Source organism: Zingiber officinale, chromosome 8A (assembly GCF_018446385.1).
Source record: "Zingiber officinale cultivar Zhangliang chromosome 8A, Zo_v1.1, whole genome shotgun sequence".
Classification (NCBI taxonomy): Eukaryota; Viridiplantae; Streptophyta; class Magnoliopsida; order Zingiberales; family Zingiberaceae; genus Zingiber; species Zingiber officinale.
In genome coordinates, this window is record NC_056000.1 from 68720086 (window position 1) to 68747280 (window position 27195).

The 27195-nt window shown below is 40.2% G+C and overlaps 3 protein-coding genes across 4 annotated transcripts; all 3 read left to right on the plus strand.

The window, feature by feature from the left end:
• The first annotated feature begins 3998 nt into the window (after positions 1 to 3998).
• LOC122009392 (monodehydroascorbate reductase 3, cytosolic-like) lies at positions 3999 to 16939 on the plus strand. 2 transcript variants are annotated; one of them, XM_042565524.1, is made up of 11 exons: positions 4006 to 4100; positions 4646 to 4717; positions 5830 to 5881; positions 6712 to 6792; positions 13278 to 13396; positions 13494 to 13713; positions 14186 to 14304; positions 14395 to 14520; positions 14706 to 14846; positions 14932 to 15257; positions 16720 to 16939. In XM_042565524.1, exons 1-10 carry the CDS (start codon positions 4050 to 4052, stop codon positions 15253 to 15255), a joined length of 1305 nt encoding a protein of 434 aa, XP_042421458.1. In that variant the 5' UTR covers positions 4006 to 4049; the 3' UTR covers positions 15256 to 15257; positions 16720 to 16939. The 2 variants fall into 2 exon arrangements, with proteins under 2 accessions (XP_042421457.1, XP_042421458.1); XM_042565523.1 differs by lacking the exon at positions 16720 to 16939 and having other exon boundaries at positions 3999 to 4100; positions 14932 to 15394.
• A 1151-nt stretch (positions 16940 to 18090) lies between these two features.
• On the plus strand, positions 18091 to 22918 carry LOC122009393 (nuclear pore complex protein NUP50B-like). The gene is made up of 2 exons (XM_042565525.1): positions 18091 to 18243; positions 21191 to 22918. The coding sequence occupies exon 2, from the start codon at positions 21225 to 21227 to the stop codon at positions 22743 to 22745; it is 1521 nt and encodes a 506-aa protein (XP_042421459.1). The 5' UTR covers positions 18091 to 18243; positions 21191 to 21224; the 3' UTR covers positions 22746 to 22918.
• A 395-nt stretch (positions 22919 to 23313) lies between these two features.
• On the plus strand, positions 23314 to 25333 carry LOC122010945 (ribosome biogenesis protein NSA2 homolog). The gene is made up of 6 exons (XM_042567406.1): positions 23314 to 23319; positions 23988 to 24107; positions 24199 to 24266; positions 24607 to 24715; positions 24819 to 24887; positions 25198 to 25333. Exons 1-6 carry the CDS (start codon positions 23314 to 23316, stop codon positions 25261 to 25263), a joined length of 438 nt encoding a protein of 145 aa, XP_042423340.1. The 3' UTR covers positions 25264 to 25333.
• Positions 25334 to 27195: the final 1862 nt, after the last annotated feature.

Below are 27195 nucleotides of genomic sequence, written 5' to 3' on the forward strand. Positions count from 1 at the left end.
ATAGGTTAAAGGGTTTTGGTTAATTATAAAATATTAATTTGATTTGAGCAAATGACAGATGCTCTCAATCAGGCACCTCCTGTGAGCTTGGACCGGGTCCAAGTGTTTGGACGTGGTCGACTCGATCCACTCTGCAACGACTTCTTTCTAACAAATCTTTGCTTCTTGAGCACCAGAGAGGGTTGCTCATCTTTATAACTAGTCTAGCCTGGGCACCTAATTATAAATAAGTAAAGGTTTTCTTAAATTAAAATGGATTAAAATAGGATAAAATATTATTTTGATAATAAATGAAAAAGAGTTCTCTTAACTAGGGGTGGACATCGACCGATTTGATCTGGTTTCCCTCTACAACGATTTAATTTCTTCGGTTTCAGTTTTAAAAATTTTTGATCCAAAACCAAACCATATTATTATGATTCGATTCGGTTTTATTGTAATACAGTCCGATTTATACGGTCGGTTATATACGATTTATATAATGAATTAAATTGATTTTGTACGACTACGAATATTAATTCAGAGACTAAGAAAAAGTATCAATTTATTAAAATAATTATGAATTTAAAGTAATATTAAAATTTTATTATCCGCGGGTAACAATAAATAAATATATATTTTGATTGTGCTATTATATTACAAATGATTAGAGGCAAAATCCACTTGTATGGTCAATATCCATAAAATCATATTTTTAAGTATAATACGATCGATTCAGTTTACTCGATTTTTTGAGAGTCAAAATCGTAAACTGAACTGAATAACTGAATTTTAAAAACTTTAATCAAACCGACCTAAACATTGAAAAAACTGAACTAAAAAAATCGAAAATTTTCGATTCGATCGATTTTTCCAGTTTTAACCAAATTATGCCCACCCCTACTCTTAACCATTGCAATAAAAACATGAACTTTTATTTTTATTCTTTTCAAAAATTATTAAAATAAAATCTCACTTATAATTTAATATTTAAAATATTCATTATTTGTGCTCTACCTTTAAATAGATTTGGGTAAAAAAGCACCAAGTAATTTTGATCAAAATTATATCATCCGGTCAAAATTGAAAGTTAATAAGTATTTTAAAAATTAAATTATGAAGAAAATACTGCTTTAATAAATTTTAAAATAAGAGCACCTCTGTGAAAAGTATTTCTAGTTTTCTATCATTTCGAAATAAATAAAGATAAATTTTAAATTGCCCACTAATATCTAACACCTTTTAAAAAATATCTTAATATTTTATTAATGTCAAACTTTTCACATATATATATAAATATAAAAGACTATAATATATACTATAAAATTAAAAAAGTATTTTAAAAAATTACCAAATTTTGAGGAGCTTCAATGAAAATGTTTTTATAAAGTATTTATATATTATAGGTGATGCAGTTTCCATGAAAGCTGTTTTAACATAATAAAAATTTAATTAAAATTGATCCTGTTCGAGTGCTGAGTCGATAGACGCTGGAGACATGGTGTTCTTATTGACGATGTATGAACCTCTAACTGGCGTGAGCCTCCGACTGGCGTGAGCCTCCGGTGAGAACCTATAAGCACAAAACCGAGCCGAGAAGGGGTTCCCGGTGAGAAGAGATCGAGGCAGAGTAACAAGAATGAAGACTGTAGCTACAGTAGATGAGAATGCATACCTCCGTCGAAGGTTGGAGACCCTTATATAAGGCTCCCAGGGGGCACATGCATGCTTTCCGAGGTGTGCACGTTACTCAAAGCATACCTAGAAATGATCGTGTCAGAAAAGTACGCCTGACGCCATACCTCAATTATCCGAGCATATTCCTGACGTGACAGTGGAAGCTTCCACTGTACGATTCTCTGTTTGGTCCGGCCACCGACCATGCCGTCTGTCGATGGCGCTTATCTCGAGGAAGATATATATAGCCAGATGTTTTTTTTGTCGGTATTGGGCCGAGAGGAAGGGACGCTCGACCCGTCAGTCACTCGGGTGTTCGACGGGCATCACGGCTGAGCCGAGTGGGTTGTCCGCTCGACTGAGGGCGACTGGCGCGGTCCCCTGAACAAAAGGAGTCCTGCTTAGCTTGTGAGCGTCGGAAGCTCGGCATAACGGTCGAGCTGTCAAAGCGCCGACTCGGGTGCTGTCCAAGCCGATCACTCAGGTAGGTTGACTTTGACTGCGACCACCACAGGGTCATCGACCATCATCTGGGCGAACCCCCCTTTCTTACCATCGGATCAAAAATATCTCTAAAATAAAATATACAAAATTAAATATCAAATTACTGATGTTTTTAATATTTTTAAAGATAAATGACTATTAAGGAGCTTTTTATTTTTTAATCATGTTTAATAATTTTGATTCTTCTAGTGCTTTCTAGAAGATGGCGGATAAGAAAAGACATGAAATTAATGCTACACCTTAGACACCAATCACAAATAAAATCAGCACCAATGTTAATATTAATTTATTGAAACCAGTACTAATAATAAATAATCCTGTCCGAGAATCGAGTCGACGGGCGCTGGGGACGTGGTGCTCGCTGCTGTCTTCAGATGACTTCTAAGATGACGTTACTCTGCTTCCACTTTATTTTACCGGTGCCTGACTTGAGCGTCGGAGGATCATCGTCGGGAACCCCTTCTTGGCTCGACTTTGTTGCAGATTCACCGGAGGTCCACGTCATCTTAGAAGTCATCTGAAGACAGTAGCGAGCGCCACGTCCTCAGCGCCCGTCGACTCGACTATCGGACATGATCAATAAATGAAACCAACAATTAATATTAACTTGGTGCTGATTCATTGAAACCAATATTTTATAAGAGAGAAGAGAATTGGAAAGAGTAATAATATAATAATTTTAGGGTAAATTTGCATGCAGTCCCTTTTGACAAACAAATCTTTACATGCAGTTCCCATCCATAAAAATCTTTGTTTCCACTCCCTAGTCAAACATATTTACCTAATTGCCCATGATACTTTTTGGTATAAAAAGTCCAAAAATCAGTATAATTCCTCTTAAATTCAGTATATTAAATTAGAATCTAGTATATTTTCTATCAAATTCAGTACGATTCTTTTTCACCTCAATTGGATGAAAAATATACTAGATTTTCTTTAAATAGTACTTAATTGGATGAAAAATATACTAGATTTTCATCCTAATAAAATATATTTACCTAATTGCTTATGATACTTTTAGGTATAAAAAGTCTAAAAATTAGTATAATTCCTCTTAAATTCAGTACATTAAATTAGAATCTAGTATATTTTCTATCAAATTGGGTACGATTCTTTTTTCGATGAAAAATATACTAGATTTTCTTTAAATGGTACTTAATTTGATGAAAAATATACTAGATTTTTTTAAATAGTAAATGATGCTGAATTTATAAGGAATTATATTAAGAAAAAAAATCGTGCTCAATTTAATAGAAAATATACTCAAATCTAGTTTAATGCGCTGAATTTAATAGGAATTATACTCATTTTTAGACTATTTGTACCGAAAAAATTATGAGGGTTAATTTTGATAGAAAATATACTCGATTCTAGCATAAAGTACTAGATTTTAGTGTAAAGTGCTGAATTTAACTGGAAATATACTCGTTTTTAGACTTTTTATACCTAAAAAATTTGAGGGGCAATTTAGGTAACAATATTTGTATGAGAGAGTTGAAACAAGTAATACTTTAAATACAGAGAGTGGAAACAAAATTTTTTATGATGAGGGATTGCTTGCAAAGTCGTGATTCTGATTATGAATTTTTCTCTACTTTACCGATATTTATTTTAAATTCATTAAAAACTATGAAAAACTTTTATGTTTAATGTGTGAAATTATTAACAAAATTATAGAAATCCCTAATCATAATCACAACCCAATCCCTATATCGTCTAGCGGTAGCGGTCTGTTCCGGTCCGGTTTGTACGATCGCCTGATGCGATTGCTGACGTCGGTCATCGCCAGCCCAATCCACTGCCTCCTTTATATACCGAGCCGATGGTCAAGGTCTCGACAGATCACTCGCGTTCAACCTTTCCGATCGCTCGAGCGGAGGTCATCGTCCATGGCGGAGAAGCATTTCAAGTACGTCATCCTCGGCGGCGGCGTTGCGGCGGTGAGATCGTCTTCTTGATGCCTTAATGCTTGTTTGCTTTGTGGGAAGATAAATTTCCAAAATCCTCATCTTGGCTCTTGGTGTTTTTATCCTGTTTGTTTCACCTATGTCTAAATATGATCGGAGACCAATCATCGCACAAAGAAATCCCTCCCAATCATCGTGTTCTGGAAAGAAAAATGAAGAGACTGGAGGTAGACAGACAGTAGAGCAGATTACATCTGTTTGGGTGGAGAACGTATTTGGGTTTGGGGATGCTAACATGTAGGGTACGATCGGACAGAAGCGCACAAAATGGTCTTTCAAAAAAAAGGCAATTTGATTAAATATTCATTTGTTTTTTCGTTTAACAGATACAATTAGAACTAACATTGCCTCCGCCTTCCCCTTCTTAAACAAGATGTTGTAATCAGTGGTTGGCTTAAGGACACTGATTTTGGCCTCTCTATGGACATAAAGTTGAAATTCTTTGAAGGGAGAAGACAGTCCAGAATATTTGAACTCTTTGGTATTATATTCCTTTGATGTATTGTTCTAATTTTCAGGGATACGCTGCTAGAGAATTTGCAAAGCATGGCCTCAATCCAGGAGAATTAGCAATCATCTCAAAAGAGGCGGTATGGTCATGTTCTGTTTTCTGATAGTATGTTTTTTGTGATTCCTATTGCTTGATTAATTGCTAGTTGTTTCACATGATTGCCAACAAGGAAGGTTTATTATCTGGAGTACTATCAATCCTGTTGTTTCTATCTTCAAAAATTTTATTCTCTTGTTTCAGTCCTTAGTTGTCCCTAGTGGTTGGGTCTACAGTCTTCAAATCGAACTGAGAATAGAATCAAATTTTCCTAGATGACTTTGATGCCCTGAAGATTCTTCTGCACCTAAATAATGAGGTATCTGACAGAGATGTCATGGTAGAAGCTGTACAACCGTCAACAATACTTGGAAGATATGAGAGATAGTCAATGATATTAATTGTGAAACATGCCCAATGTGTGAGGAAAACAAAACAAAGATGAAGCCAAGGTGGTGAAAATGACAGAAATGAGAGAAGTTGTTTGAGCTGCAATATCCAATGGCCATTCTTGGCCCTTTTGAATTTTAGGTAGAGAGCAGGTCACATCAAGAGTACAACGATGATACTTTGATAGTAAAAAAAAAACAAAGGTGTCAAGTTCGTGATGAAAACAAGTTCAAAGGTTGCTCATTGGTGTGTGGACGTTTCCGGCTATCATAGATGGTTGAGTGCTTGTCACAAAAGAAGTTTTGTTGTCTTCATGGTTATCACTATTCTAGCAAAGTAAATTTGTGTTCATGTGCTGCTGAGTGCTGTTAATTTATCTTCCATATCCAAGTGGCAAATCTGGCCTTGATTAATTTCTCTAATTTTGAATTGCTTTAGTTGTGCATCTATGTGGAATTGTAGATTTCCATCGAGTGAGAGACAAAACCGAAATATTTTAATTTCACCTGAGTCTCCTTTGTTTATAATTATTTTGCAAAATTAGAAGAATATTACTGACTGTATATTTGTTCTTAAATCTCTGTACTTCACCAATATTTTTCCTTTGGACATGTTTTTTTTATTCACATTTCAAAATGAATCACATATCTTCAATGATCCTTATTTTTGTTGTTATATTCAACAATTTTCCATATTTAATGTAAAATTTCCATATTTAATGTACCTTTGTTACCTAAGTAGTTTTTACCTGATGTCATATTGCAGGTGGCTCCTTATGAACGCCCAGCGCTTAGCAAGGCATATCTCTTCCCTCAGGGTAGGTCGTGCACAATCATTAGAGCTGAGGATAATGAAATGACTCAGTTGATAGATCCAATTACATAATAAGAGTCCTTTTTACAATCAACCTCACATTTTGATCACTTAAATAAATGGAACCAACCAACCCTGTTTGCATTAGGTTGTTCAGGCTAATATCTACATATCTTCTAAATATATTGGAAATTAGTATTTCTGCTGAAGTTTTAGTTAAAACATTAAATTTTCTTCACAGCAAATTTTGCATGATTGGGTAAATTACGGACAGGTATTGACATATCATATAGTGTTATGGTTCTATTACTTGTACAGAAACAGTATTTTGAACATGAGTTCAGTTAGTATAATAAGAATTGTCTAAAAGCTAAAACCCATACATTGTTTCATATATGAACCTGAATCATTTGATCTTACTTGTGTAATCCCTTTTAGCAAAGTAGTCACATGAAATCATATCAAGCATATGAGACCCATTACATTCTCAAGACTTCTTACTTATTCTCCCAAAAAGACTAATGCAAATTAAATACCTGTGGCTGTGACATATCTAAACCAAATTGATTAAACTACTGGGTTACCACATTGATGCTTGTCGATTAAAGAGCTGACATCCTTGTGCCTTGTACTGAATCTGTGTGTATTTAACTTAAAGGAATTGTAGAGATGGTTTCTTCATTTCTCTTGTATTCAATGTTACTTAATGCTATCTTGTTTTAGACTCATTATGTCTGATGGTCACAAGGTAGATTGATAGTTTCCAGACTAATGTGTTTTTTCATGCTTAATCATTTTCTTGTCCTTGTTGTCAATTAAACGTGAATTTCACAGGTGCTGCAAGGCTCCCAGGCTTTCATGTTTGTGTTGGAAGTGGAGGGGAAAGACTGCTTCCGGAATGGTACTCAGAAAAGGGTCAGTATGCATGTCATGATTTGTGTGCTTTTACATCATTGTGGAACTTATAGATGTGAGTTAAGTCTTGGCTATCTAGCTATTTGTATATTAATGTTTGTAACGTTCCCCTCCCCTCCCTCCTGAAAAAGTAAAACACAAAACAGAAGATGAATTTGTTGCTTAACCAAAAGAAATACTGTGAAAGGAAAAAAAAAGTATGCTAATCAGGCATGATCCTGTCGGGAAGCTGAGAAGACGGACCTGCTGGCGTGACGTGTCTGGAAGGTTGACCGCATCCCCATGACCCAGTGGTGAGCTATCTTCTGCGTTGACCAGGCTGTCAGAAGTCTTCTGGTCAACGACACCTGCAGCCAGCGACCGGGTTGCCCCGATCCCTGGTACCTCAATGCTCGAGGTAGGTCCCGCGAACATATGAGCAGCCAGATAATAATAGAGAAATAAATGCATGAATAAGGAGTACGAGAACGTACCCTGGCCCCGAGGGAGCGCCCTCGGATAGGTGGATGAGCTGATCGGGATACTGACCGAGTTGTCGCGACCTTGAACTGTAGATAAATGTCCGCCCGGTGAGTAGCGGGCTCCAGTGGCTCGGAGCCGGACGCGATATGGATCCGTAGAACGACGCACTGTCCGACTACAACCTCGGCTCGTAGGCCGGAGTAGGGACACGAAGACCGGAATACAACAACGGCGCGAAGGCCGAACATTCCATCGGCTTGCAGACCGGAATATAGGCATAGTATGATACCTGAGCACTCGGACGGCGACTACTCGAAGCATGACGACTGTGGTGGTCACCGGAGTTGTGGTCGCCGGCTAGCGGTGACATCAGGCGCTGGGGTGGGCGGAGGCGGCGACGATGATAGCCACGGGCGGCCGCTGCGATGGTGGTGGTGGTGGCCTCAAGAGGCTGAGGCGATGCCCATCGGGGGCGGTGACGCGCACTGGCGACAGCGGCGCGTGCTGGTGGTGGCCGCAGGAAGCGTAGTCGGCGGCTGAAGGTGGCATCGGGCGCTGGGATCGGCGGACGCGGCGGTGACAGCCGCTGGGGGTGGCTGCGATGGCAGTGGCGGCCGGCACTGAGGGAGAAGGACCGGCGAAAGGGGCTGCCGGTGGAGGGTGCTATTGGTGTAGAGCACTGGCTGAGGAGGGAGGTCGCCTGTGATGTTCGACGATAGGGTAGCGCCGCGAGGTCGTCGACGCACGTGAGCTAGGCAATCGAGCCATTGAAGAGAGTTTAGAGTCTAGGCACGGAGAAACAACCGATGACGCGGCGTTCGTCACAAGGGAGGAGGAGGAGTAGAGGTTGGCCAGCGCGTGTGAGGAAAAGAGGAGGATTACGGTCCTCAGATCTAGACAGCGTCAACGAAAAGGACAATAGAGGCGTCCTCGAGGAAGTCGACGCCGGCCGGCCTCCTTGGAGGTGGCGACGGGTGCGCAGAAGAAGAAGCCCCCAGAGGAGCCTGCCGGCGAGAGAAGGTGGCGACAGTGAGCATGGAGGAGCCCCCCCTGTGCGAAGCTGGCGGCGGCCAAAAATCTCCTCCTCTCAAGATGAACAGTGCATCCTTTAATACAACAAACCCTCTCACAAGCCTCCCCTTCAAGTCTAGTCGAAGGAGGCGCATGTCCGACTGATTGGACAGTCTACCAAACGTGAAATCAGATCATCGGACTCGTCTTATTACGTCGAATGGGTAGCTTTGGCGATGTCGAGCAAGGGACTTAAGTAGTATCGAGCGTGCGACTGAACGGGTCGCCAAGCGATACCGGTTGGATGGCTACGCGAGTGTTGACCTAGCGGCTCGGAGAATGACTAATCGGGTGATCGTAAAATGCTGACCCGGCAATCGAGTAACGCTGAGTGGGAGGATGTCGAGCGAATGAGCGATGCCAAGCACGCGACCGCGAAGAGTGTCGACCGGTCGACCGTAAGATGCTGACTAGACCATCGCGAGAATGTCGAGCGTTGGACGAAGTGATTTAAGTGTGGCCGAACGGACGACTGAGCGATCATAAACTACCGCTCGGATTGCCGTGAAACGCGAACGGGAGACCGAGCGAGAGGCAAAGCAGCGCTGGGCAGACGTGGAGCCTGAAAATTGAGCGGGAGCATAGCTTGTGAAATCGAATGCGAACGGAGGCTAAAAGTCGTGAGCTGAACGGGCACATCGCGCGTGAACCGAACTGGAGTGTAGTTCGTGAGTCGAAGGCGCATCGAAAGTAATGAGCCGAACGGGCGCATCGCACGTGTATCGAACTGAAGTGTAGCCCGTTAGTCGAAGGCGCATGAAAGCGAAAGTAGTGAGCCGAACGGGCGCCTAACCTATGAGACATTCTGGTCCGAAACTAGTGGAGATACTCTTGTCCGCGACCCTCGGAGATAGCTCGACCCCGAACAGGTGAGATAGATGCTCGTGAAGACTGCTCGACCCCGAACGGGGGGGATAAATATTCGTGAAGACTACTCGACCCCGAACGGGGGAGATAAAATATCCGAAGCTGGTCCGAGACAAGTGAAGACCGCTCGACCTCGAACGGGGGAGATAGATGCTATGATAAACTGGTCCGAGACCAGTGAAGAACGCTTGACCCCGAACGGGGGAGATAGAATATCTGACAATCGCTCGACTCCGAATGAGGGAGATAGAATATCTGAAACTGGTCCGAAACCAGTGAAGAACGCTCGACCCCGAACGGGGGAGATAAAATATCTGACGACCGCTCAACCCCGAATGTGGGAGATAGAATATCTGAAACTGGTCCGAGACCAGTCAAGAACGCTCGACCCCGAACGGGGGAGATAAAATATCTGACGACCGCTCAACCCCGAATGAAGGAGATAGAATATCTGAAACTGGTCCGAGACCAGTGAAGAACTCTCGACCCTGAACGGGGGAGATAAAATATCTGACGACCGCTCAACCCCGAATGAGGGAGATAGAATATCTGAAATTGGTTCGAGACCAGTGAAGAACCACGCTCGACCTCGAACGGGGGAGATCAAATATCTTACGACCACTCAACCCCGAATGAAAGAGATAGAATATCTGAAACTGGTCTAAGACCAGTGAAGAACGCTCGACCCCGAACGGGGGAGATCAAATATCTGAAGCTGATCCGAGACCAGTGAAGGCCGCTTGATCCCGATTGGGGGAGATAAAATATCCGATAAAACTGCTCAACCCCGAACGGGGGAGATAGATGCTCGCGAAGACTGCTCAACCTCGAACGGGGGAGATAGATGCTCGCGAAGACTGCTCGACCCCGAACGGGGGAGATAGAAAATCTGATATGCTGGTCAGAGGCCAGTGACGATCGCTCGACCCCGAACCGGGGAAATAGATGCTCGTGAAGACTGCTCGACTCCGAACGGGAGATATAAAATATCCAAAGCTGGTCCGAGACCAGTGACGATCACTCGACCCCGAACGAGGGAGATAGGATATCCGATACACTAGTCTGTGCAGCCGGTGTTTTATAGTCGCTGGTTCGACTCTGGGGTTTAACGTCGCCGCTCGACGGTCTTCAAGCCGGGGTTTTTATAGTTGTCGGTTCAACTCTAGAGTTTAACGTCGCCGCTCGACGGTTTTCAAGCCGGAGTTTTTATAGTCGCCGGTTCAACTCTAGAGTTTAACGTCGCCGCTCGACGGTCTTCAAGCCGGGGTTTTTATAGTTGCCGGGTCGACTCTAGAGTTTAACGTCGCCGCTCGACACTCTTCAAGCCGGAGTTTTTATAGTCCCCGGTCCGACTCTAGAGTTTAACGTCGCCGCTCGACGGTCTTCAACAATGAGCCCGCAGCTCAGATAATATACGCCCGGTCGATCGGTACGGGGTCTTCGACATTGAGCCGGTGGCTCGGATAATATACGCCCGGTTGATCGGCACGGGGTCTTCGACATCGAGCCGGTGGCTCGGATAATATACGCTCGGCCGATCGGCACGGGGTCTTCGACATCGAGCCGGTGGCTCGGATAATATACGCCCGGCCGATCGGCACGGGGTCTTCGACATCGAGCCGGTGGCTCGGATAATATACGCCCGGCCGATCGGCACGGGGTCTTCGACATCGAGCCGGTGGCTCGGATAATATACGCCCGGCCGATCGGCACGGGGTCTTCGACATCGAGCCGGTGGCTCGGATAATATACGCCCGACCGATTGGCACGGGGTCTTCGACATCGAGTCCGTGGCTCGGATAATATACGTCCGGCCGATCAGCACGGGGTCTTCAACGTCGAGCCGGTGGCTCGGATAATATACGCCCGGCCGATCGGCACGGGGTCTCCGACGTCGAGGTCGTGGCTCGGATAATATACGCCCGGTCGATCGGCACGAGGTCTTCGACATCGAGCCGATGGCTCGGATAATATACGCCCGGCCGATCGGCACGGGGTCTTCGACATTGAGTCCGTGGCTCGGATAATATACGCCCGGCCGATCGGCACGGGGTCTTCGACATCGAACCTGTGGCTCAGATAATATACACCCGATCGATCGGCACGGTGACTCGGATAATATACGCCCGACCGATTGGCACGGGGTCTTCGACATCGAGCCGGTGGCTCGGATAATATACGCCCGGTCGATCAGCACGGGGTCTTCGACATCGAGTCCGTGGCTCGGATAATATACGCTCGGCCGATTGGCACGGGGTCTTCGACATCGAGCCGATGACTCGGATAATATACGCCCGGCCGATCGACACGGGGTCTTCGACATCGAGCCGGTGGCTCGTATATGATGAAAACCCGGCCGATTGGCACGGGAGTTCTTGCTCGAGAAACTATGATAAATTCTATGACCGAAAGAGAATATAATTGAAAAACTGACCTGCCGACCAGCAGAGGTTTTGACTCAATTTCTCGACTCTCGAATACTCGTGGAGTGAGGAGGATACGATATACTCGTCGAAACCCATCAAGGCTATGAGGATGACAGAGCTTTCCGAGTCGTCCGTCTTTACGTTCCAGACCAGGTGCGTTCCCACAGACGACGCCAATTTGATCCTGTCGGGAAGCTGAGAAGACGGACCTGCCGGCATGACGTGTCTGGAAGGTTGACCACATCCCCATGACCCAGTGGTGAGCTGTCTTCTGCGTTGGTCAGGCTGTCAGAAATCTTCTGGTCAACGACACCTGCAGCCAGCGACCGGGTTGCCCCGATCCCTGGTACCTCGATGCTCGAGGTAGGTCCTGCGAACATATGAGCAGCTAGATAATAATAGAGAAATAAATGCATGAATAAGGAGTACGAGAACGTACCCTGGGGGGGGGGGGCGCCCTCGGATAGGTGGATGAGCTGATCGAGATACTAACCGAGTCGTCGCGACCCTGAACAGTAGATAAATGTCCGCCCGATGAGTAGCTGGCTCAAGTGGCTCGGAGCCGGAGGTGATATGGATCCGTAGGACGACGCACTGTCCGACTACAACCTCGGCTCACAGTGGTCGGCGGCTGGCAGTGACATCAGGCGCTGGGGTGGGCGGAGGCGGCGACAGCCGCTATTGGCGACAATGACAGCCACGGGCGGCGGTTGCGATGGTGGTGGCGGTGGCCTCAAGAGGCTGAGGCGATGCCCATCGGGGGCGGCGACGCGCACTGGCAGTAGCGGCGCGTGTTGGTGGTGGCCGCAGGAAGCGTAGTCGGGGGCTGAAGGTGGCATCGGGCGCTGGGGTCGGCGGAGGTGGCGGTGACAGCTGCTGGGGGTGGCTGCAATGGCAGTGGTGGCCGACACTGAGGGAGAAGGACCGGCGAAAGGGGCTGCCGGTGGAGGGTGTTGCTGGTGTAGAGCACTGGCTGAGGAGGGAGGTCGCCTGTGATGTTCGACGATAGGGTAGCGGCGCGAGGTCGTCGGCGCACGTGAGCTAGGCGATCGAGCCATCGAAGAGAGTTTAGAGTCTAGGCGCGGAGAAACAGCCGACGACGCGGCGTTCGTCACAGGGGAGGAGGAGTAGAGGCTGGTCGGCGCGTGTGAGGAAAAGAGGAGGACTACGGTCCTCAGATCTGGCCAGCGTCAACGAAAAGGACAATAGAGGCGTCCTCGAGGAAGTCGACGTCAGCCGGCCTCCCTGGAAGCGGCGACGGGGTGCGCAGAAGAAGAAGCCCCCGGAGGAGCCTGCCGATGAGAGAAGGCGGCGACAGTGAGCATGGAGGAGACCCCCCTGTGCGAAGCTGGCGGCGGCCAAAAATCTCCTCCTCTCAAGATCAACAGTGCATCCTTTAATACAACAAACCCTCAAAAATGTGCAATGACGAAAATGCCCCCTTCCCTCTCCTTAATTCCCCTCATGCTCTAAACTACATCCGGATCAAGGCAATTACTTGCTTCTACTGAAACTTATATTCTCTTGTGTTTAATAATAGTCATTGATTCAGTCACTTGTGCTTGTCTAATGGATTTTGCTGTAGATTGTAATAGAAAATGAAACAAATTGAACAAGGTGTCATGATTCTGAAATTTCACGTATTTGTTTTGGATGCAGGGATAGAACTGATCCTCAGCACTGAAATTGTAAAAGCTGATCTTGCTTCCAAGACTTTGACCAGTGCAGCTGGTGCAATCTTCACATATGACATTTTGATTATAGCCACTGGTTCCACTGTAAGATGGATGAACTTTGTCTTCTAATATTTGGATCCTTTTTCCAAGTTCAAGCTGCATTAAGAGATATGCTGATTTTCTCATGTTTTATTTGCAGGTCATAAATCTCTCCGATTTTGGTACGCCTGGAGCAGATGCTAACAATATATTCTACATGAGGGAAATTGATGATGCTGACAAGCTTGTGGCAGCCATCCAAGCAAAGAAGAATGGGAAGGCTGTCATTGTTGGTGGTGGATACATTGGGCTTGAACTTAGTGCTGCGATGAAGATAAACAACTTCGATGTCACTATGGTGTATCCTGAACCCTGGTGCAGTATGTTCATGACCTATATTTTTCTATTAACTTCTCTTTTTTGTGCACAAAATAAAAATTAACTACATAGATGTGGAAGTACAAGACGCAAAAAAGATTATCTTTGGTCAATTCAAGTACCCAATTGGTAGTACCCTGAAAAAGGATTTATCCAAATCAATCTTTCAACTTAAATTGTTTAGCTTTATTTTACTTAATATAAGTCATTTACTTAGAATAAGTTATTTTATTATTAGTAGAACCTTTATTTTCTTTAGAATTAGCCATTCCCTAACTTATCTCTAGAATTAATTATTTTTATTAGAATTAGTCCTTTTAATTGTTGACAAGGCACCTCTAGGATGCTTACAAATGAACATATCATGAATTAAAGGCCTTTTGCTATTGGAGGTAGACTAACATATATTGAATCTGTTGTCATCCTGAGAGATAGTTGTCATATTTTTTATTTAATCTCTCTTTCTTATTGCAGTGCCAAGGCTATTCACTCCAGAAATCGCTGCTTTCTATGAAAGTGATTATGCAAACAAGGGGGTCAAGATAGACAAGGGCACACTAGTTGTTGGATTTGATTCTGACACCAATGGGGATGTATGGTTTTATTCTTTTGCATAATCCACCCTTTCACAGTCAGGCAATTATTGGTTATCAGGCATTTGATGGTATCTTTATTATTAACAGGTAACATCAGTCAAGTTGAAGGATGGAAGAGCGCTCGCTGCTGATATTGTAATAGTTGGTGTTGGTGGACGACCTCTGACAAAATTGTTCAAAGGCCAAGTTGAAGAAGAGAAGGGTGGAATTAGGGTAATTTTTCACTTTGAAAGTTATAAGAGCATGTTGTTTTATTACTTCAAATTTTCTTTCACTGCTGAATGGTAATTAATGAATTCTCAACTTCCAGACATCCATTCTCTTAACTTTGCTACGACAATTCAAATCTTTTGCACTTACATTATCATCTCGGGCATCATATGATCTTTGTGCTGCAGACTGATGCTTTCTTTCAAACAAGTGTTGGTGGAGTGTACGCTGTGGGCGACGTAGCTACCTTCCCTTTAAAGCTATACAACGAAACACGAAGAGTGGAGCATGTGGATCATGCCAGGAAATCAGCAGAGCAGGCTGTGAAGGTGGAGACTTAGCATTGCAATCAATCTATGTTTCTTTTCTTTAAGCTGTTAACCTTCTTATCTCAATCCATTTGTTATCATACAGGCAATCAAGGCAATCGAGGAAGGTAAAGTAACTGATGACTATGATTACCTCCCCTACTTCTACTCCCGCTCATTCGATCTCTCATGGCAATTCTATGGAGACAATGTGGGAGAAACTGTCATATTTGGCGACAATGACCCTGCATCATCAAAGCCAAAATTTGGGTCTTACTGGATTAAGGAGGGGAAGTTACTGGGGGCTTTCCTGGAGGGTGGATCTCCAGAGGAGAACACGGCCATTGCCAAGTTGGCAAGGCTGCAACCTGCAGTTCCAGACCTTGAACAGCTGACAAAGGAAGGTCTCACATTTGCTTCTAAGATTTGAGGGTAAGAAGATAGTTACTTGTTCTCATGGCACATTTTGCCATTACTGTTGTCTTTGTCATAATGCACACCCCTTTAATCAACTAATTTGCTTACCTATTTGAATTTTTTCGCATGAAAAATGTGTTGGATGCATTGAATCATGTGTCTAAATGACGGATATTAGATATACAACACCAAGGCTGTCAAGCAAGAGGTGCATCTCTTTGCATTATAATGAATGCGGTAGTTTTCTTTGTATGTGTGTATGCCGCTCTCTATATATATCACAGCATTGCAGTAGCACTTAAAGAGAGAGTTAGCTTCATCTCTTTGTGGGGCCGGTGATGAGGAGCGTGGGTAAGTAAAATCACCTATTCGAGGTAAGCAAAATCACCTTCTCTTTCATTAAAGAGGGAGTTAGTGATATAGTTGAACATGAAAGATTTCTGACAAATCCTGACATTTTTGGATATCAGAAAAAGAATCAAGTTGTGAATTCTTCTCGAGGAATATGCTTATTGTCAATGAAGATGTTGAACATGAGAAATGCTAAAGTGAAATACTCTGGACCTCAAAATGATTAAAGATATTAGTTAAATTCAGAGACAAAGCGAAAAATTAGTAAATAATTGTGACCCTATCAAGTAGTTGCTTACCAAATATTTTTTTTGGATGAAAATAAGCATATTCCTCGAGAAGAATTCACAACTTCATTATTTTTCTGATATCCAAAAATGTCCGGATTTGTCAGAAATCTTTCATGTTCAACTATATCACTAACTCCCTCTTTAATTGCTTACCAAATATTGTTAAGGTTGTAAGTGTTATTAGCATATTTCTCTTCGATACTAAGAGGACTCATTGATATGTAGAAATCTAAATTTTTGTGCATCACCGAGTTACATTGGTTCAGATAACATTGGTTCGTACACGGAAGAAGTACTTAAATTTGCAAGAGAAGCTATTTCTTACATCAAAACTAAAACTAAAAAAAGTAAAATTTGTAGTCTAAGTGGCTATGGAAAGCTATTTTGTAGTCAAGTGACTATAAATAGATGTGAAATTTTGCCATTACGATAAATTTGCATGGAAAATACTTTGCTTAAAGATGTAAATTCAACAAGTGAGGTATCAGATAGGGAAGGATGTGGGTTGTTGTGTTTGTCGGTATCGTCATTTGTATGATCTCAAACAAGGAGTTATTGAATTTCATTGAGTCGATAGATATGGTAATTAAATCAATCTTATGTGAATTGGCATAACATTCATTTTGCAGTAAAAATTTGATGATAAGTAACTTTAAGCATGATATGAACTAGTCTCATTCGAAAGAAGTCTAGCATGAATAGATCATTGCACTTCTCACTTATTGTGTGGAGTGTTTATCCTTCCATGACTATATGTATCTCATTGCAAGGTCAGCCATTTGTCGATCGACTCCTTCCAACTATCTTATCATCAATTGATATTCCTTGAAATACAGGAAGAAGATGCCATGCTTGTAAATGGAGGAGGAAGAGAATTGCAAATTTGTGGTGTGCATGGAGATGTACTTAGCCTTTTCCAAGGGTTTACTTGCAAGAGGTTGAGACTTCTCAAGGTAGTTGGAGACTTGGAGTAGATGAGTCGCAAAGAAAATGAGGTGGGGTAAGGAGGGACCTTTTTCTTGGTGGTTTGGATTTTGAGTTGCGGCAAGTAAGAGGAAACTCGAATTACTCTATAAACAAAAAGTTATTTTACTAATTAACTTTCTCAATTGTAAAAGAAAATGGTATAAGACTTACCACAATATATTTTTTCAATTCGGTAGAATGCATTCATTCCAATATCTCCTTCATGGTTTGACATACTCGAAGGCAGCCCAATCGAATTAGGTTAGGTGCATAGAGTACATCTCTTTTCAAGTAAAAGTTTTTTTGTTTTTTTAGTTTTTGACTTTTTATCAAAAAGATCTGTCATTATTTTCTTATTTATCCAATAAAACATCCTAATTTCAAAACTATCAAAAAGAATATCAAAAATAATATTATTTTCTTACTAGTCCTCCCGTCAACCTTCTAAATTCCTCTTCTCTCTCGTTGTTTTCCAATACATCCCCTCTCTTCATGATTAAAAAGAACATAATATTTTTTCATATCAGATCCAATCTGGACCTGATATGATCCCATATCAGGCTCGTTCTAGGCTTGATATTTTTCATATCAGACCCAGTATGAATCTGATATTTTTTCACATCATGTCCAGTGTATCAGGCCCACTCTGGGCCTGATATTTTTCATATTAGGCTCAGTGTGTTTGATATTTTCCATATAAGTCCTTGCGTGGGTTTGATATTTTCTTATATCAGGTCCAACGTTGGACGAACATGAGTCTAATATTTTCTTACGTTAGGCCCAGCGTGAGTTTGATATTTTCTTATATCAAGGTCATCAGGAGATGTATTGGAAAACAGAAAGAGGGGATGTAGGATATTAACGTAAGAGGTAAGAAGAAAATAATACTATTTTTAATATTCTTTTTGATAATTTTAAAATTAAGGTGCTCGTTTTGATAAATAAAAAAACATGACCCCTTATTTTAAGTAAAAAGCCGAAAGTTCTTTCTATTTCAAAACTTACTAAAATTAAAGATATTTTTTTTAGAAATAAAGGCATTCTTTTTGGATAAAAGAATAATATTATAGTAATTTTTAATTAAAAAAATTCCAGTTAATTTGTTTCTTTCCTCTCTTATTCCCTTGCTCCCTTTTTCCCATCCTGTCTTTCGAATTAACGGCCAGGATTAATTAGGTCAACTCCAGGATTATTCCAACTCCTAATAATTAATAATAAAAAAAATAGATTTATTCGTCGAAGAGAAGAAAATTACATATTTCTTAATTCGTTCCCCCTCTCGGCGTTTTGGGCACCGCTCGCTCTCGAGACGGCACGTACGGCGATTGATTGGAGAACGATCCAGCTTACGGTACCTTCCTCGTGTCACTGCCTCTCTTCTGCCACTCTTCGAGGTGATGAATCCCTTCTCTATTTTCGGTTCACTGGTTTCGTCGCAAAAGAATTTGTTCTTCATTGGATGATAAATGAGATTGTGAACCTTTTTATGTAGTCGTAGTATCGGAATCTGGACTTGGTTTGTTGAATATTTGGGTGAGCTCACGATCTGGATCTAGCTCCTGAGTGATGCTTGTGTTTTAGGGTTTTAGCCTGCGATTCCGAGGAATGATCCTTGGGATAGTATGCTTGAGCTATCTGGTGCTGTGAGTCATTATTCTATGGAGTTAGGTGGTTGATTCGTTTTTTTCATTAGGTGCTTCATTTTTCTTGTAGCTGTTGCTAGGAAATTTAATCCAGACACTGAGGACTTGACATGGTTTGATCTAATTAAGACATCCACTTGAAGAGGAGTTTTTTTATCAAGCGGTGAAAAATATATAAAATCCTTCGTACCACCTCTTGCTTTGTCTTTTATTTGCATCAATCAATTACAAATACATTTTTTTTTTATCCTCAAGCCCATCAATCTCTACGTAAATTCTCTGTGGATTCCTAGTTGAGATCACATTTAAATAAATCCATTCACCAATTAATCTGTGCTTAACAACCCAAATACAAAGGGCTATTCCGTTATCCAAGCACAGGAAATATTGTATTTGTCTAAATATTGATGATGTCCTCACACATGTGCTTACAGCCACAGAGCCACTACACAAAATATTGTTGGTAGGTTGAGGCAGGATATCCACATTATTCTCATATGAACATTTATGGTGGTCATTGGTGTTCAGATAACTAGGTGATATCGTCATCGGTCATCCTAAATGGCTAGTAATTTTGAAATGCATAGAGAGTCCCTCCTCATTTATGGGCCTTTTGGGTTGTACCAAAGCTGCATTGTACCTCTGCTAATATGGAGTGACAACCCAGCCACAGTCATGTGAATGCTAATTTGATATGCTTTATCTTATGTGAGTGCTTCATCAAGAACACTAATTTAAACGTGTAATCATATGACTATCCTCTTTGGATTTCTTTATTCTTCATTTTCTTTCTACTTTCTTTGTAGCGTTCTTTATTTTCTGCTGATATGATGTTTTTCTGTCATTTATGTTTTTTGTTCTTTTAGATTAAATACCTTCTCTGTTATGCTTTAAATCCATTAAAATATGTTTTATTACATTGATTGGTATTTCCTTGTTTTTTTTTTCTTACATCTGCCACTTTAATTGTTTAACTCTTTTACTTATAAAATCTATTGTTTGCCTTCAAATATATTAATAACATCTCAATTTATTTTCTCATTTTACAAGCTAGTAGAACTAAACTCTTGAATATTTTTATCTTTTTTTTTTTACTCTTTGCACCCATGTTAGCATTCTCACCTTGATACATTAACATTTTGCACTTGCCGCTTCCTAAATACCCAAACACTTCGATCCATAAAGCATGACAAGGTAGTACCACATCCTTATATAATTTTTTTTCTTAGCCTAAGGGGCATACAATGATCACATAGGACTATAGAAGCTCCTTTTTTTTTTCAATCATTCATTATCTGCTGTAATACTAATATCTTCATCAATATGTATCTCTTGTCTAATAAAAAGTTTATTTAATATAAACTCTTTAATTTGATCCATTATATAATACAACTTAACCTCAAATTTTATCAACAAATTAGTTTGTCCAATCCTGTCTTTTGTCAATTTGCCTCTATTATCTTATCTTCTTTTTTTTTTCCCTTCCTCTTGACCACCTGACAATAAACTGGACCAGATCTCTCTGTTTAACAGTTGAAGTTGCTTTAAGTTTTGCAAGCAAACTACTTGATCTTGTAACTCAATATGAAAACCATATTTCAAATGTGTTTCCTCTTCAATACAACTAGTGCTCAAAACTTACAAGTTCAGAATGATCCTTGTGAATTAAAATTATAGTGTGCTTAGAGAAACATCATCATGCATATCCAAGTGATCCGAAAATTGGTATCCAAAATACTCTTTGATAAATGAATAACTGACAAAAGTTGCAAAATAAGACAAAACATGTTGGTATATTCTTTTTTCACAAAACCTGAAATAAATAGAAAAGTTCTTATTGCTAGTTGCTAACCAATTTCTCATGATATTTTAAAGTTAAAAGTGAAAATTTTTATTGACAATAAAAGAATGTATCTGAAATAATAGAAGTGAATAATTAATATTAAAAATTATTAAGTATAACAATCATAGGAGCTTATGAATGAGATAAGGCGTATGAAGAAAAATACAGAGAGAATATTGTTCTAGAGACCTCTGTTAAAGTTGCTGACACACATTCATAAATTTTCTCTGTTCTTATAACAACCTGATATTGTCAATTTTTTTCACTCCTAGTTTTTAGCCTTTGCGAGCTGAGAGTCTAAGAACTTATGAATGCATCGACTACATTTTAATGCATCGACAATCTGAACTTGCATATACATATTTCTCTTTTATAGCTTATCCTGAATTTTTGGAAAGAAAAACCGGTTGAAGCTTTTCTCAGAGGAAAGGTTGTCGTAGTGTGGCAAGCTTCCACTGTCAGGAATATTGGTAGATTTCCAAATAATAACTAGGTTATGAAGAATCAATATACACTTATGAAGAATCAATATACACTGTCTTACCCTTGTAGTAGAGAATGTTGCTCCAATTTGTACCATGATCAAAGGATATTGGCTAGTTGGGGTATAGATGTCAAAGACGAGAGATGATGATCTTTTTAACATAATGCTGGTTAGATCAAGTTTCTGTTGGCATGCATGATGAAATATTGGGAACAAACTGTTACTTTTTAAGAAAAGGAAGAATTATCTTCTGCATGGGTGATTTATTAAGAACAATTTTTGGTTAACTGCGTAAGCATTGTTCACAATATGTACTTACTAGTAACAAAAGATTGTCTTCCAACTTGCTAATATAAGCTTCTGGTTTTCAGTTCACCCGGATTGTTCGAGCTCAGATTTGTGAGAATGGGAGAGGCAGATAATGGCCTAGCTCCATCCAAGAAGAGAGTTGCTGGAAGACAGCTTACCAAGGATGACCATGATCAACAAGATGATGATACTCCTGACATGGAGATAGGCACTTTCAAAAAGGCCAGTGAGGAAGTCATGGCTACCAGAAGAATTGTGAAAGTTCGACGCAATCAGCCAGCACCAGCTGATTCATCAAACCCTTTTGCTGGAATCCGCCTAATTGCTTCTTCGAATGCCAGTACAGATGCAAAAAATTCCGCTGAGTCTTCTAAAATTGATAACACTGCAGCACAACAAGAACAAGATGAATCTAATGAGAACAGTGTTGTTGCAGATGTTAAGGGAACTGAAATTGCTGTTAATTCTGACAAAATTGGGTGCACACAAGAGAATGGTGAGAAACTGGATAAAATTTCTGAACCATTATCGGACACAGTTGACACTAAGAAGGGTGGTCCTGCTCTGGAGGAAGTCGAATCTGATGGAACCAGTAAAGCAGAAAGGATTGACAGGGAGAAAAAAACTAATGGTGAATCTGTAAAAGATGATCAGCAGGAAGAAAACGTGATGGAAGCTGAAGAGATCCAGCAGGAAAACGGAGGGAAAGCTGAAAATGCAGTTGAAGCAGGCAATGAAGAAGTTGAGAAAAATGATCACAAAGATGCAGCAGCACCTGCCGCTCCTCTGAGTTCGTTCCAGCAATTATCTAGCAGCCAAAATGCCTTTTCAGGGCTCACTGGAACTGGATTCTCAACTTCTTCTTTTGCCTTCAGTTCTTCTGTTTCAGGGCTTACAGGAACTGGATTCTCAAGTTCTTCTTTTGCCTTCAGTTCTTCTGTTTCAGGGCTCACTGGAACTGGATTCTCAACTTCTTCTTTTGCCTTCAGTTCTTCTGTTTCAGGGCTTACAGGAACTGGATTCTCAAGTTCTTTGTCCTTTGGATCCTTATCCAAGGAAGGATTCTCATTCGGAACATCAGCTGGAGCTACTTTTTCTTTCAAAGATGATACAAACTTTGGTCTCGGTACTGGGTCTACAAACTGGGTTTCTTCCTCTCCGTCACTCAGTGCTACACCAGATACCTCTAAAAGTGTGAAACACTCAATGCAAGATGCCCCACTAGAAACAGGTGAAGAAAATGAGGAAGCAGTTTTCACAGGCGATGCGATAATGTTCGAGTACACGGATGGTGGCTGGAAGGAAAGGGGGAAGGGAGAACTTAGACTGAATGTCTCAGTATCGGATACAGAAAAGGCGAGGCTTGTGATGAGGGCCAAGGGCAATTTCAGACTTATCTTGAATGCAAGCCTTTACCCAGACATGTCCCTCACCGTCATGGACAAGAAAGGAATCACCTTCGCTTGTGTTAACAGTGCGGCGGACGGAAAAGATGGCCTAACCACAGTGGCAGTCAAGTTCAAAGACAGTAGCATCGTGCAAGAATTTCACAAAGCTGTGACGGCACATAAAGCTAAGAAAGCCTCTACCTCAGAACCCACCCAAGATGCCGATTAAGCGATCGGGAGTTTAGGTACAGATCACAGAAAAGTATTCCAAATTCTTGGAATCCAGACTGACTGTGTCTCACTCTTGCTCTCTTAGAACTCTTTTCGCTCAGTCTTGTTTAAGTCGTTAAACTGTTGCGTTATTTTTTGTTAGACTGGCCTTGCAACTACCTGGCTTGCTGAGTCTTGTCTTCCAGCAGAAACCCGAAAGAACAATATAGGTTCCCCTATCTGACCCAATTCTTCTCGCGGCTATTGAATACTTGTTCGTTAGCAAGAACACCATTAGCAGCAGTCTTTAGAAGGTTAAAGACAAGTTTGATACGATTTATAGTCGAGGGTTTTAAGCTTTTACAACTTTTCTATAAATTGTAGATTTTAAAATTTATATTATTCGAACCTCGATAAATCATTCTATAATTGGAGCCCACAAACTAAGGGTGTAAATGAATTAAGCCGCTCGTGAATTATTCGAAGTTCGATTCGATAAAAGTTTGTTTGAGCTCGTTTAATGAAGTTCGTTAAGATAAACAAATCAAATTTAAGTTTCATAATATTTGGCTCGTTAGTTCGTGAACATGTTCGTAATTAAGTTCATGAATCAACTTTTAAATGAAAAATAATAATTTTGATATTAAATTTATATATTTTACACCCTACTTATAAAAAATATAGATAAATATATTAAATTTATTTATCAGAATAAAATTATAAATTTTAATAAAAATATTATAATTTTTTTAAAATATATAATTTAGTTTTTAATGAACATTGAAATTTATAATTTATATTTATTAAACTCGTTTAGGTTCGATAAAAGTTTGAATAAACTTATGAACCATGAATATATTTGTTAAATAAAGCTCGATCTCGACTTGATTATAAACAAATCAAACTCAAACGTTCAGGAGTTCGGCTTGGCTATTACACCCCTACCGCAAACCGAACTTGTACATGAACGACTAACTACAAATAAAAGTGGCTAGCGAGAGTGTTCACCACCATCGGATCCTAATCGGACGCGTGCTAATAAAAGTGGCTGGTTTAGAAGTTTAACCTGTTCCAAGGGACACCATACCCTTTCCGATCTCTTCGATAAAAGGCTTCCCCTGTTTGAGTTCTAAGGATTTGACCGGGCTCCTTTCTTGTACTGTCGACATTGTGAGTTACCTACTCGATTGTCAGGTTCTTTTGTTTCTTCGCGTTCCCTTTGATTAGTTAAATGGTTGATCTGTAGGACTACTCTTGTTAGCCACAAGGGGATTACATCGAGCTTCACCAGAAGCGCCATGGCTACCTGCTGGATCACTTCAAGCGGAAGCGGAAGAAGGAAGCTCGAGTGGTCCACGAGCGGTCTGCTTACGCCAAAAAGGTTGGATTTTTTTTAACTTGTAGTATTTTCTCCTAATTTTAAGGATTTTCGGTGGGTGTGGAGGTGTCTTATAGGTTTGTAATTTTTGCAGGTTCTAGGAATTAAGGGAAAGATGTTTGCTAAGAAGCGTTATGCAGAAAAGGCTTTGATGAAGAAGACGTAAGCGCCTATGAATCTCCCTAGTTTATGCATTCATGTTTGTGTTATAGTCATTTCAATTTAAGTAAAAAAATTATAGAAACTCATACTTTCTACTTCGTTGGATGTGGCGGGAAACTAAGTTACTTGCTAATTTCTTGAAAACTTATGTTTGCTTGTGGGGTTAAGATTGCAGTTTTGAAAAAAAATTGCTTTGTCAATGTAAGAGAAAAATAAGAGGTTTTAGAAAATCATAGGATTTTTTCATTTATATTTAATAATTAAAGCAAAAAAACAAAAAACTTGGCCAGTTAGATTAATCAAAAATTGAGCAAACTGCTTCTGGTTTGCTGCTTTCCAGGATTGCCATGCATGAGGAATCATCAAGTAGACGCAAAGTGGATGATAAGGTTCATGATGGAGTTCTTCCTGCATATCTTTTGGATCGTGATACAACAACGAGAGCAAAGGTTGCTAATCTTTCATGTGCACACACTCAGTTTTGTTGCAATGCTCCATTTTTTTTTATTTTGTAATTTACATTACCTTCCTGTTTATGATATTTTGTTTTAGGTCCTTAGCAACACTATTAAACAAAAGAGGAAGGAGAAGGCTGGCAAATGGGAGGTTCCTTTACCTAAGGTAATTTTACAATCTCATGCTACCAAATATCTATATTCGAGATTAACATGATTTTTCTTTTCTTTTTTTCCTTTGTTATTGATGGTCTGCAACATGTTTTTTTTTTCCTTCATCCACTGGATTAAGAGATTCAATGCCTCAAAATATATTGCATGTTCTGATAATCACTATTTTAGCCAGAAATTAACATGCTTTTTTTTCCCTTCATTCACCGGCATAAGAGATTCAAACACCTCAAAATATCTCGCATGTTCTGATAATCACTATTTCAGTCAGAAACTAAGTTAAACATTATTATTCGTCTTTATAGGTCAGACCTGTTGCTGAGGTAGAAATGTTCCGAGTTATTCGATCTGGGAAGCGCAAAAGTATCTGAATTTAGTTCTTGAACTATATGAGATTTGATTGTGTTCCTTCAATTACACATGCATCTTGTTGGAAACGTGATTGTCTTATTCAGTTACCAATATTCTTTTTATGTTATCTCCTACTTCATTCTTTTATACCTTCTCATTTATCTTAAGAAACTCTTTCGAGGAGGATGACAAAGTTTTTGGAAAATAAGAGAGCAATATATCTTAATAGAGATTCTATAGAAGCAGAGGAGCCACATAGATTGATAGAACGTATACTAAAGAAGCTACACTTAGGATGGATTGATGGATGAATCAACTTACTTTTACCTCATGTACTCTAAATGCATATGTTGGCATTTTTTTAAGAAAAGAAAAAGATACTTGAAAGTTATAAAAAATAATTTGTTAATGTGAGTGAACTTGGTCTGGTTACACCTGCAGGAAAAGTAGTCTGGGGTAGGAATTTTAACCTCTTTGACTTGGTATCTGCATTTTGATTTTTTTAATTAGTGGGAACATATTTGTATTGAATTTCAAATCTATCGCATTTTTTCTTTCAGTTTTTTCAAGTTTTTCATAATACTTTAGTCTCAAATATGTCACCCATTTGGTTCTATCTGTTCGTTGTAAACTTGATGGTGCAGCAATGACTTGACATATTAAATATCAACACCTTAATCACTGATGAAATTATCAGTCTCAATTTGTGAACTCCTAGTTTTGAATTTTATTGGAATTAATTATGTTAATTCATTCATTAAAAGGTATTTTTGAATATTAAATTATAAGTCAGATATTATTTAAATATTTTTTTAAAAGAATGATATTTTGTATAATATAAATAAGAGTTTTTTTATTAATTATATTTTATGACAATTAAAAGTACACTTTTAATAATTCTATGGTTGAAGTAGTAATTCTCTTCGGATTTTAAATCACTTATAACTTGACTTCTTCATGCCTCTAAAGTTTGATTTGCTCATCCTCCACTATTTTTCTTTTACCACATTTGACATTTCCTTTTTTGACTTGTAGATGACAGAGGATTTGAGATGACATGCATTTGTTCGAACAACATTCACATTGCCAAAGTCAAACATAACAAACTCTAAAGACGTGCGATTTGGACATCAAAATTTTGACTTGACTTTATCAAATCCAAGGTCATATCCATCAGGCCGACGTGTCTTCACCTCATTGTTCCGTTTAAGATTTGCCACTTCAATTTTGGTCCTCAACCCTTAACCATTGCATTGAATTTAGAAAAGTCCACGCATTCAAGTTGGTTCTTTAAATACTTTCACGTAAAGAGCTCCTATTCATTATCGAATACCACTACAACCGTCTCCTATGGAAGCCATAGATCACCTTTCCTTCCAGCGCCGGACCTCACTGCCGTTACAAGGTGCCCGACCGGCCTTGCTCGACATCGCGAAAACCTCCCACAAGATCAGGAAGCCATCGGCACGCCACAGTAGTAAAGATGGTCCGGTTGTAATCTACATGTCCTCGCCTAAGGTCATACACGTCCATCCCAAGGATTTCATGTCCCTCGTGCAATGTCTCACAGGCAACGCCACCACCATTGCTCGTCTCACTGAAACATCTTCATCGCCAGCACCGGCAGCTTAACGATACCGGGCACAATATCAGGCCCGTACTGTTATAAATGTAACAACCTTAAAGTCATTGTGTTTGATCCTCATAGTTTGCAATTTTAGAAACTAACACAGTGTTTATTGTTTTATTTTTATTAATTTTTTTATTATTATTGTTATTGTTTTTAATAGTATAAATCATTTTAATTTGATGATAATGTATGTATATTTCTAATAAATAACATTCTAAGATTGGATTGAAAGTGAGTAAAATACACAAGAGAACAAATAAGAGGACACAAGCACACTTGTATTACTAATCTTGTATTTGTTTCACCCCTCGTTCCTTGTAGC

What these genes read in the sequence shown, in the direction of transcription:
- LOC122009392 (XM_042565523.1), top strand. Translation starts at nt 4,050, where the DNA reads ATGGCGGAGAAGCATTTCAAGTACGTCATCCTCGGCGGCGGCGTTGCG. An exon ending in TTATAGCCACTGGTTCCACT is followed by an intron (nt 13,397 to 13,493) that starts GTAAGATGGATG and finishes TTTTATTTGCAG; the next exon opens with GTCATAAATCTCTCCGATTT. An exon ending in AAGAGAAGGGTGGAATTAGG is followed by an intron (nt 14,521 to 14,705) that starts GTAATTTTTCAC and finishes TTTGTGCTGCAG; the next exon opens with ACTGATGCTTTCTTTCAAAC.
- LOC122009393 (XM_042565525.1), top strand. Translation starts at nt 21,225, where the DNA reads ATGGGAGAGGCAGATAATGGCCTAGCTCCATCCAAGAAGAGAGTTGCT.
- LOC122010945 (XM_042567406.1), top strand. An exon ending in GGTCTGCTTACGCCAAAAAG is followed by an intron (nt 24,108 to 24,198) that starts GTTGGATTTTTT and finishes TAATTTTTGCAG; the next exon opens with GTTCTAGGAATTAAGGGAAA. An exon ending in AAGGCTTTGATGAAGAAGAC is followed by an intron (nt 24,267 to 24,606) that starts GTAAGCGCCTAT and finishes GCTGCTTTCCAG; the next exon opens with GATTGCCATGCATGAGGAAT.